This window comes from Protopterus annectens, chromosome 7.part0 (genome assembly GCF_019279795.1).
Source record: "Protopterus annectens isolate FY-2018-M chromosome 7.part0, PAN1.0, whole genome shotgun sequence".
NCBI classification, from domain to species: Eukaryota; Metazoa; Chordata; order Ceratodontiformes; family Protopteridae; genus Protopterus; species Protopterus annectens.
Window position 1 is genome coordinate 646541785 of NC_056739.1, and position 12606 is coordinate 646554390.

The 12606-nt window shown below is 38.5% G+C and overlaps 1 protein-coding gene across 1 annotated transcript in view; it reads left to right on the plus strand.

Annotated features, from left to right (window-relative positions):
* ICE2 (interactor of little elongation complex ELL subunit 2) overlaps positions 1-11610 on the plus strand; it is a gene marked incomplete in the record, with an annotated part of 1939141 nt that extends 1927531 nt beyond the window's left edge. The window contains 1 exon segment of the mRNA XM_044077213.1: positions 9862-11610. Within this exon segment, the coding sequence (XP_043933148.1) occupies positions 9862-10083 (222 nt within the window).
* Between the last annotated feature and the right edge of the window lie 996 nt (positions 11611-12606).

Consider the following 12606-nt stretch of genomic DNA (forward strand, 5'->3'; position numbering starts at 1 on the left):
TCACAAATACCCACTTTAATGGCCTAAACCAACGTGGGGTAGCATGAGCAAGGCCTGTTGTTGGTACAGACATTTATCTCACAGTTGTGTCTTCTTTGGAATGTGCTGTACTTTATAACAAAGTAGCTCCCTTAGGTTATGGGATGATTAACATTAAATTAATTAATTTGCTTGTTAATAAGTGGGTGAGGGAGTAGCATGTTAGAGGACCTTTTTCAGCCACAACCTGGGTCACAAGGCAGGTACAGATGACATCAACAGATTGGCTGATTTCAGTAAGACAGAATAAGTAAATAGCAATTTAGCAGTTGACATTTAGAAGTCATTGGGTACTAGTTACAATTACTTTTTAATGGCTAATAACCATTACCTCTCTGCAGAAAGCTTCTGGTGGCAACAAGAAACCCTGTTTCACTAGCTGAAGAGTTCTTCAGATCAGTGTTAATGTCAGAGTCTGACATTAATCTGAAGTAATGTACAGCCCTTGGAAACTGTTTTGGAGACTGAAGCACTTGTATTTCACTTTTGTGGCTCAGTAAAGTTTCCTGTTACTACCAAAAATATTTTACAATAAATGTATAAGAGATCAATAAAATGAGTATGTGATGCCCCAGCACTGGCCCAGTAATCAAGGAGCCTCAATCCTCACCACTGGCAACAGTGGGGGGACGTACACTCTGGGAGGATGGCAAGTACACAAACAGTAAAGTGCAATTTCCCTTAAGAGCACACACAGATCACAGTCAGTCTGGGGTTGGTTTCTCCCTCTTTCTCCAGATCCCCTATAAGACTCCCCACTGGCACAGCTATAAAGTTGAGATCCCAGCTGAGTGGCCAAGCTAAGACCTCCAGCACCCTCTCTGTCCAACCAGTACTTCGTGTCCCTGCCAAAATAGCTGACACACACACACACACACACACACACACACACACACACACACACACACACACACACCTGGGAAAGGCTGGTACTGGTTTACTAGCTATCCCCCTTCTTCCCAGACTATAAGGTAGTTTTCACTGCCACTAGCCAGCTCCTTATTAGCTACGTTAAGGTCTTTAGCAAAGGGTGTCCAAGCTTACTGATAAAAAATGTAGCCTGATGGTAGTTTGACCTAGAGATAAGGCTATTAGGAGTGGCCCACAGTGTCACCAAATAGATATGCGACTACTCTAAGAGCTTAAATATGTCTCACAGATATCAGCCACAATAATGGGTTTAAATGTATATAATAAAAAATAATAAAAGAATAAGACAATACTCTGTAAGTAATCAGTTGCGTCAGAGTTCAAAATCACAGGAAATTTTTAAAACAACATTGCAGGGCAGTCTCAAATAAAGAAAACATCTAAGCTATACTTTACTATATTCCTATCTGAATCTAAAAGAGTTACTATGCCCTAAAAACTTACTTACAGAACAACAAGCAGGCAGAAGTGGTGAGTGGGTGTTTCCAGGTCAGAGACAAAATACAAAGTGCCTTCTCTCTCTCAGATAGTTCGTAAATTAATATCTCAAATATTGCTGCTGGGATACTTGCAGGATGACATCACTTTTGTCATCTGACTATCCCAGGTGAAAACCTCCACTTGCTAGAAACTGCCGGCATTTTAGCATCTCTCTATGAAAAAAGCGTATCTCTCAGATCTTTGCAACTCTTAGAAGACATAAAACAATAGCAGATGGCACCCTAGTTCTAGACATCCTGTTTCCTTGATGCATTGAAACTAACTTTTAGCACAATCATAAAATTTAATTTCAAGTATTTTCTGGAAGTTTTGCAAGTTAACCCTGTATGTTCTAGTTTCCACAGTTAAAATATATACAGTCACACAGCTACAATAGTATATATATATTTCTGTTCTAATCCAGCAGGGTACACTGTGGTCACACATCTAGGCTCAGTACTGTACAAACCCTTTTCAACACACACTTCTCTACCAGCAGTTTAATATATATATAACCTACAGTTCTAATACATTAGTAAGACAAGCATATGAATCGTGTTGATATTCACAAATGATATTTACAAAATTCCAGACAGCTGTGCTGGCAGTATCTCCTTCTGTCACACTTCTATATCAGTCATGTTAATATTCTCAAATGACATAATTATTTACAAAATTCCAGATAGTTAGGCTGGCAGCATTTTCTTTTGTGACAGAGTATATTCTAAATAAACTGTTGAAGTGGTGTACTCAAGGTAATGGAAACTTAAGTGTTTTGACTTTTAAGTTGTCCAATTTGACAAAAAGCTCAAAGAAGGATTGCGTTGTGCTTTTATTACTTGACATTGAGAACATGTACATTCTACTCTGATTAGGTGTCCACCTGCAAAATACCTACAGGAATATAACAGTAGATTACTTCAAATAGAAGCTTTTCCTTTTCTTTTTACTTGTAGATCCTGGCGAGAACCAGCTACTGCACCAGGTTTGGTGAGCCTATAAGAGGGATGTACTCCACTATAGGTAGGCTACATTTTTTTATCAGGTAATACCTGTTGGGATCAGATGAGTCTAGAAACCACCTCCTTGTCTGTTACCTGGATATGAGTCGTGATAGTTAAATGAGGTGAGAAGGTGTCAAAAGTTAAGACTCTTGCTTTTAAACCATCCCAGTGTCACTACAGTGATGTTTGGGGAGTAGGAGGATAAGGCATTGGTGTGAAGTCTGTTAAATATACTTTGAGCACTGATTAATGCGAGGGAGATATGGGAGTTAGAACTGTTATTGAAGGAAAGAGTTGTAGGATAGTCCTGGGTTGCTTTCAGTATTGGGTCTAATATGGAGTGCGAATTTGCAGAGATGTTTACAGCCATGAAGTTGTTGGTGAGACTTGAAGGACTGGGTGATGAAGTTTTGTGTCCCCGAAAGCAGAGATGCACATGAGAAGCTAGTGGGAGTATGAGGGCAAGGAAAACGAAAATGTGTTATCGGAATTAATGTTATGACTGTGGGACTGTAGGATAGATTTCCAAAAGAGAAGTAAAGTGAGGAGGTGAGATTGCTGAGTGTGGTGGTGAAGTAAACAGCTAAGAAGAAGGAAGAATCATGAGAATGAGGAACATTCTAAGGCAGTGATGGCGAACCTATGACATGCCACGACGTTTTGGGTGACACCAGCATTCACCAACAATTGAGTTTCCAAAGAAACTGAATGAACAAAATTACAAGAAATATGTGTCCCTGCACCTATATTTTAAAACTCAGCAACAAAAAAGTCATTAATTGATGTTAATCAGATCAAATGCAATGCGTTCCATATTTTTTCAAGTTCAATTCAAGATTACTATTAAAAGTAGGGTAATTCAATTGGTACACTGTTTTAAGTCCAATTATCAGTGTGCATATTGTTTTCTCTATTGTAAGTCACTGATTTTTCTTTTAATTTTATAACGCACAGCAGCACATGATTGGACTGTATTCTTTAAATGAATATGTAAAGAATTCTCTCTCTCTTGTTCCTGGGGGGGGGATGACATGCCAGCAGAGTCTAGGTAGGCATTTTCCGAATATTTGACATGTCGAGTCCAAAAGGTTCACCATCACTGTTCTATGGGGTTAGTAGATGGTGGATGTTTTACAGAGAGGATAAATAATTGGTGACAGATCAAAGGGGTGGATGTCAAGAGGTTTAATGAGTGACGGGCTGTTGATTAAATTTGTTGAGTAAGAAAAGAAATATTTTAGGGACAAGATAGATTTTCTAGGGAAGAGCTGAATGAACTTGATTGGGAAGGGGGATTTAAAAAATTGCCTGGAGTAGTTAAGCAAAATGATTGACAGAAATGAGTCACTAGAAGAATTAGAAATAAGGTGTTGAGTAGTTTTTCAGTAGATTGCTCACTCCTAATTAAAGCAAAATGTTTGCTCACTCCTAATGAAAGCAAAATGTTTTCTCCTTAATGAAAGAAGCACCCTTCTAGCCTACCTTATCCACAAAGTCTTATGCCAAGACTTCATTTTTTTCTCCATTTGACTCTTAAAGAACCATGTCTTGCAACTTTAGGTCACAGTCCTGTCACTGCCTCTCTCCCCACCTCTCTAAACACAGCTTCTCAGTAATATCTCAGGCATGAGAATCATTCATTGCTTACCTAAGAGACATCACAAGTATCGCTAATTTTACACATTATTTCAACATTTTTGCACACACGTATTGCTTGTTAGTGCTTTTCTCCACACTTCAGTAATTAACTCCATGACTCCGCTGTGCTTACTCTGACCTATCTCCCTACATTCACTTCATTATGTAATGCTAAGACATCCATGCTAGATTATCCCATATCTCTCTCTTCCTATCCTGTACTTTCCTCCACAAACTCCATCTCTGTCTGCATCCGACTATCCATCTCTTCTCCACCCTCACATCACCCACCTCCATCTCTTGTACTTCACTCACTGTTCTACCTGTCCTCTCTTCTGCTTTATCATGCTTTCTGTCATTATAGCCCAGATTAACCTAAAGTAATTGTGTAAATATAATTGTATGTACTCCAATATTAGATCTATTCCTACTGTGTTATACAGACTCCTCCTAAGTTGTAATGTTTTGGTATGACAAATATTGTATTAGAGTTTTACTATGTAAGACATTCCTACCACGGTGTTATAATGCTTTTGCCTTCTTTTTTAATATTGTATTTAAACTCTTCGTCTCTCCTGCAAATAACTACTTCTCCATCTGCTTTTCCCAGTTTGAGCGAGGATAAATACAATGTAGCTGTAATGGGAGGAGTGAATGGGTGGGAGGAGGCAGGGAGCAATTATAAAAGAACGGCAGAGGTGGTAGGGAAATTAGGGGTGGGGGGTGAAGTGGACTTGCTTCCCCAAACTTGTGGGAGTCCATCAGTATGTGTATACACACTAAGTCCATGAAGCTTTGGAAGACCCATGTTCTGGCAGACAAAGAAGTGATTATGGTTAACATGGTTGTCTTTGCAAGCAAAGCTCAAGTCAGTGGGCTTGAAATGTGATTTTTTTTTTACTTATTTTGAGAATGATTACTAAATATCAGAATGAAAGACACTTTTTGGAAATCCCTGCTTATGCAAGTGTTTCTAAAGTGTCATTCTGGCAGACACTGCAGGACACCAAGTTTGGGTGCCAGATATAACTTAAGTCTACTGTGTCATCTCCTCTCTTAACTCAGCCACTGAAATCCTTTTCATGTCTCTAATTTATTCTACAATATTTTTTTTAAATGTTCTGAAACTTTTATACATATTGTAAATGAATACATTACTCTACCATTGTACTGTTTTACTGTCACTTGTGTTATTGTACTCTTGTCTGTTTTGTATGTCTGGTCAGTTTTTGTTTCCAGGTTGAGAATGAAGTTGGTCAGAAATAATTAGCGCTATACCCTGGTAAATAAATTCAAAGAAATAATTAAATGTAACTGTTCAGACTGTGCAAATTAAACAAATAATACATCACTTGGACAGCTGTGTATGCCAGTTCTGAAACAGTATGGAAAGTTCTGCAAAAGACCAGTGGTAGTCAACAATTTTGTGTGCTGATTCTTGGTAGGAATTTCACCAGTTATTTGTGCACCTGTAAATACAGAGAAAAATGTTGGAGAGAAGAGGACCAGCATAAGACAATGTACTTGTTTGGGGACAGATTGCAAAAAAAAAAAAAAAGAAATTGCAAAAAGAGAGAAGTTATGAAAAGAGTGCAAAGGAGGAATTGTAGTGTGAGTAACTGAAGTCTGTCATGGTGGTGCAGCGGTTAGAATTGCCACCTCACAGGAAAAGTTTCTCCGGTTCGATTCTCAGCTGACGTGCCTTTTGTGCGGAACCTGCATGTCCTCCCTCTGGTCGCATGGGTTTCCTCTGAGTGCTCCGGTTTCCTCCCACATTCCAAAGACATGCTACAGGTGAATTGGCCCTAGGTGTAAGTGTGTGCATGTCCAGCAGCCTTTTCAAGACTGCACTCAAATTCCACTTAAATTTGCACTGGCTTTGTCCTTGTTCTAATCCAGACTTACCCCCCCCCCCAGACTCTTAACCCAACTATACTATTGCCACTACTAACCACAGTCAGAAATAGCTAGTTGTCTTTACATACTTTAACATCATGTCTGACAACTTTGTTACTAATATTATAAATGACAAGAAGCTATCTTAACTTGCAGCATTTTCTGTATATACTGTTGATAATCAGTATCTTGTTATTGTATTAAAGGCAACAACCTGTAATGTTGTTTACTATTGCTGCAACTTTGTATCACTGTCATGTACATGATGTGAGGCTTTTCTCCCCGGGCATCTGCTGAAAAAGGACCTGCGTCCAGTCGGAATTTCCCAGTAAACAAATATAAATAAATATGTGCCTTCTGTGGAAGGTTGGGCTCCGGGCTGGCAACTCAACACCGTAAAAACTCCACTGACAAGCATTCTGTGGACCGTTGTTCTGCTGTGACGACCCCTAATGGGATAAGCCAAGAGGAGGAGAAGTAGTAGTGTGACTGACTGAAAAAGTGGGCAAGAAGTTAGTAGGCAGAAATGATAGTACAGTAGGTTACAAGTTCAGAGGAGGTTAACATTCTGATGAGAGAAGGTGTCAAAATTCATTAGAGTTTGTCTGGAGCCTTTCAGAGTTAGTGAAACTTGAGACCATATTTTGAATGGAATAGGCAGTTAATCGTATAGAAGAGGAAGCAGAAAGACTGGAACAAAAGTTACAGTAATGCAGCACTCTCCATAAAACTTAATGTAGAATGTATGAGAAACTAGGTGTATGGTGGCCAGAACTAGTGTGACATTCGTGAACAGCAGCATACAATAAACTCACGTGTGACTGATCCTTCTTCACGTCTAATTCCACAGCTTGCATAACAGCTGTAGTGCTAAACATGTACTACAATAGTAGGGACAAGGTCAAGGTTCAAATCAGTACAAGTGGATGTGCTTTTACAGGTCATCATGGCATCACTATACAATAAGGCATGATGTGTCCATCAGACTTGTAAAAATAGCAGAAATGTTTTGTAAGAACATGCTTGGTTTGTGACTTTCATGTTAAGTATTGCACAAACTGACTAGGGAAATGAACAGCGGGGGCACTTCATTAAGTAGAATAACAAATGCAAATAGATTTTTGCAGTGCATTTGTTATGGGATGCCAACCTTCAGTTTGTGAGAGGTTGAGAGAACAGAGAGCAAGGGCATTGCATGTGTTGTGATGCATACTAGGACAGAATCTGACACCTCAATGGCCAGAAATAGCAAGGCTGCATAGTGGGCAGGAAAAACAGGGAATAACTGAGCAATGTTAACAAAGGAACCAGGCTAAATTGTTGTGCAGCCCCACTTGCAGAGGTTGATCAGTGCATGCATGTGCAGTAAGTTCAGAAAGCTGTGAAATCATGCATTCAAATGTAAGGAGAAACAGTTAAGTACAAAAAATGAAGAGAAATTAACACAGCTGTTGTAACTGTCTAAATTCTACAATTTAAGCAAAAGAAAACACGCCTTGAGGATAGCCTCGTGTCAACACCATTATAGTGTGGTGCGTCGTCATATAGAAAGATCAGGTGTGGCCGACCATTCATGAGTGCTTTGGTGCTTTATAGGAGTGCTACCTGTTTGTGCTCTTTGGACAGCCTCTTGTGTCAGTGCTGTTACTGTACGGAGAGTTGTCATTCATGGGTGCTGCTTCCTAATGTACAATTGACAAAGCTAGCTTGCTGTGTTTAGATACTACAAGAATTATGTAAAGAAGGGATTCTGTTAAGGTGAGGAAGCCTGAGTGAGGGACGTAAGTAGTGTTAAGAAATAGTTTAGTAAATTTGATAGAATTACTTGTGCACTAATGCCCAGTTAGTGTTACTTTTTGCTGTTAAAGTTGTGGAGATGTTTTTTTTTTTTTAAATTTAATTTTATTTAGTTATTTATTGTTAGCATTATGACACCTCCAAAACTTTGGCTGTTTCTTGGACAGTTGTCATTAAATGTAGTATAATTTCTGTGGGGGTGTCCAGGAATCTTCTTTTAGCCGTAATTCAGTTATGGCTGCTGCACTAACATTATGACGCTGGAGCCATAGTTTGTTTGGGACACTTATTCTCACTACAGATGTTCACGTTAGCAACTTTGAAGGTGAGGAGACCAGAGTTCAGGTAGTAGTAATGTAAGTAGAGTTTATTTTATTTATTTACTTAACATTTGTTAACTGGGAAAGTCCGACTTGGAATGAGCCAATTTTCAGCGGAGGCCCAGGGAGAAATGCTCCAGACGCATGTCTTTGTAACATGGGAGGAAACCAGAGCACCCGGAGGAAACCCACACAAATGTAGGGATGACATGCAGACTCCACACAGAAGGCACCCCAGCTGAGAATCGAACCGGAGAACCTCTTGCTGTGAGGCAACAACGCTACTGCTGCACCACTGCACCATCCAGAAGTTAAAAAAAAAATTATTATTTTTAAATCTTGGTTTCAGAGGGTTGTGCATAAGAATTCATATGGTGGTGGAATTGAGGAATTTATTGTAAAAGAAATGTAATTGACTGTTCTATATGAAGAGCATCACAAGAGAATTTCAGGATTCTGCTGTTGACAGTTGCCTTCTGGAGTCGAGTATATTGACAGAATGCTTGGATAAGAAATGGGTTTATCGAGTGAAGATAGTGCAAGGAACAACACATGGGACAATTTTTTTATTTTACTTAATATAAAATATATAACATAAAATGTAAAGTAGATCTGTACCACACTGTTGTTAGAAACCATGAACCATGCAAATTAACTGTTTCATATGATAGATACTTTTTATGTTGTACGTAATCTGACAAAACAGCAACATATTTTTTAATTTCCTTAAAGGTATACAGAGATGTAGAACTCCTTTAAAGAAATACTCAAGTCATTTTAGGTCAACAGTCTTGCCCTCCACAAGGTCATGATGGGCAAAAATAAATGCCTTGTACACTGTGACAGTGAAAATAAGCTTCCTTTATGTGAAGATTCTTTTTTTAATACTTTAAATTATCAGGTAATATATAGTTGCACATACATTGATAGAGAAGAAAACAAATCATATTACCATTTTTTCATTTACAACCTTTATGTGAAGATTTTTGTCAGAAAATTAGTAGCGTGTTTCCATACTCATCTGCATCTGTAATCCACTGGCATCCTGTCCAGAACTGATTCTCTGCCTTCACCCACTGAGTATTGACATGGGCTTTTCTGGGTATCAGAAAATGAATGAGTAAAATAATATATTCCGGTAGATTGTTTAATTTTTTTTGGTGATCAGACAGTGTATTGTTTTTTCTCCATTTTATTTGCAGAGTGTTCCTTTGGCTATATTAAAGCTCATAATTCTGTAACAGTGTAATGGAGAAAGTGAGACATAGATGAATTTCCTCTTGAAGTGTTATTACATCCGTACTGATGGATGTTGCGATTAACAAAATTTTTTGTGGATAAAAGTTTTCTGCATGAAGTATTGAGTATTGCTGTATTTCATTCTATACTAAAATATGACTGAAGTTGTATTATCTCAAGAATCCTTGTCCCAAGGCTTTAAAGCTACTTCTGCAAATCACTCGGGCGTTTCTGCTTGGAAAAACTGAAATTAAAAAAAAAATGAAGTCAAGGGAAAAATGTGGCCTACAGTCTGCAATACTTTCCAATGAACTCTGACCAGTTGTTTTTTTTTTACATGGTTAGGGCAAACTACTGGACACACCTATATCTGAAAAAAAATGAAACTGCAGTTATTTTCAAGAATGTAGAATTGAGACCACAGTTAATGAAGTGCACAACTCAGTTCAAGCCCAAAGGGAGTTTTCATTTTTTGATACTGTTTTTTTTCCCTCTTCCCTTTGCCGTTCCTGTTCTAGGTGGGAGTGGCTCGAACAAACCCAGGCGTGCCTAAGCATGACAGCTCAGTCTCCATGGAAACCTCTTCTAGTACATTGCCAGATCAGTCGAGTGGAAGTGAAGTTGTGTCCCCAGCCAAGAAAAGGAAAACTAAAAGTAAGGGAGCAAAAAGAAAAAGAAGTTGGAAAGCAAAAACGGCAAAAAAGAAGGCTAAGAAAGCTACAGCAGCTAGTAATAAATGACTTCATGTTCCCATTTTTTTTGGCTCCACTTTGAGAGACATTTCAAGAGTAAGAAAACTGATAATGTTAGTTGGAAGTTCATAAGGAGAACAGCTGTAGGCTGCAGTAACCAATATCCAAAATCCATACTCTTGTCTTTTCTTTACTTTACTGTTGTATTCATTGCGCTGGGTAATTTTTCAGTACATTTCTTATTTACTTGGGAAAGAGACAGGCAATGCACAAGTTTATATTTAGAAGTAAAATAATAAAATTAAGAACTTTAATCGGTATATTTTTATTTTTGTTGTTTTAAGTTAGCTGTACTGCTGACTGGATTATCAATAACCTGGATGCACATCTGCAGGATATTTGTTGAAACAGTTCAAGCCACTATCTCCCTTCCTTTGCACTAAGTTCATTCAAAAATGCTCTTTAATATTCTTTATTGATTCTTTTACCAGAAAGCCACAAACTGGTTCTGATTTGGTAGAAATGGGGAAGGATTAGGTCCGTAAGAACTGGTTTCATACAGAAGGATATGTGGGAGAACAAAGCCAAAGCCATGAATAAGTGGGTGATAAATAGATGGGTGTGTCAGACAAAATGTGTCATAATGGGAGCAAGTGTGACAGGCTCCTAGTAACCTGAGACAGTGGCCCAGAAATCAGGCTCAGCAGTTGAACTTTGGTATCTAGGTGGTATCTTACTCCCTGGGGGCTCCGCAGGTCTAAACTGAAGCCATCCGTGAGTGTTGGGGAAGTGGACGCAGTAGGGCTGATGTATTTTTCATATGGTTTGATTTTGCACAGTACCTAATTAAGCTAGAGGAGATTGGTAAGGTTTTTATACCACTTGATTGGACATTGCGGATGTTTGGTATGAGACCCACTACCCACTCATGTTTCTTTCCACACTTGAGAAGTGTAGTGTGTGCTGGCTAGTGGCATAAAGCCTTTGTGTGCTAGACAATAGAACGAACAGGGAAACTACCTCCTGACAATAGGAAGAACTTCTTTCATTCTCAAATTAGTAATACCCTTTCTGTATTCAAGGGGGCTGGACAGCTTCATTGTGATGTTCTTCATATTGATCACTTCTGCAGTATCCCTATTGGTATGGGTTATATCCTGCATAGGATGCAGCAGCTGACCAGCTTTCATACCTTCAGGGCACTTTCCACATGCCCAAACTGTCAAGCAGCTCGAGCTGAACTAACTAAAAGAAATGTTCCAGTGCCAACCCCTTCAGAGCTTTCATGCCACCAAGTAGAGCGCTCCTCTGTCTGCTATCGAGAATTGATGGTCAGCTTATGCTCTTCCATTGCTGGGCAGATAAATTCCCTGTGGGGAAGAACTTTCCATATATTATTTTTAATGTTTAATCTTACTTTCCTTTTTTGAAAAGTACATTTTAAGCTAGGAATGTATTTTTGACTGTTGTGTGATTTTACTGTACCTTTTGTTTGACAGTTTAAAAGATAACTTAAACATTCTAAAACTTTATGTTCCTATGGAGAAATTATAATTAAATTACTTTTTGAGGCTGCAAGACTGTATTAGTGTTTTTTTTTTAACTGGGGTTCCCCAGGGAAAAAGCACAATTTTTTATTTATTTATTTTTATTTATTTTCAGTTTGATTATCGGGGAAGTCCACTGGGCCATAAAGTGTCCATTTTCAGTGGAGGCCCGGGGAGAAAAGATCCATAAGCAATACAGTATAATAAAGGTTACATTCTGTTAAAGGTAAAATACATGTATAAATTTCATACAGTCAGGAAATGCAAATGCATAAAATGTTCATCATAAGACACAGTTAACAGATAATAGAGAACACAGTTTACAGGTATTTCGATTCAGTGCAACATGATTCAACCGTCTGAAGAATCTGAGGTTTCTTGAGTTTTTTTTTTTTTGACAATTGCAATACTGATATTTACAATATTTACATACTTGGAGTCAAGTGAGAAATTGCTTAATCTGTGAAAGTCAGTTGTCTATTTTGGGAGAATAGAAATAAAAGCTTGAGAGTAGAGTGGTGCAAGGAGTATAGAGAGCTCAAAGGAGAAATTCCCTAGAATTTACGTAGGGTGAAAGCAGGAACATTTCCGTTTGGCTGACAGGTATAGGAAAAGTCGGGTCTTGAAGGATTCTGAATTAGATATAGTCCTAAGTGAAGGAGGGAGAGAGTTCCATTTCTTACCTAGAGAGAAAGAGAGTAGAAGCTGGCCAGTGGGACGTTTGGGTTTGTGGATGAAGATTAAGTTTTGGTGTTCAGATCTCAGAGATCTATTTGGGATGTATGGGGGAAGGATGTTTGTTAAGGCTGGGCATTTATCTGGGTAGAATATTAATTTGTGAGCGGTGGTTAGTTGGAGATAGTCTAGGTGGTTAGAGAGTTCTAGCCAGTTCAGAGATTATAGGGTAAGGCAGTGGTGAGTTGAGGTTTTGGATTTAGTGGCAAATTTACAGATCTTATTAAAGCAAATTTCAAGTTCTGAGGTGTTGGAAGAAGACAGATTAGTTAGAAGAGGGGCTCCATAT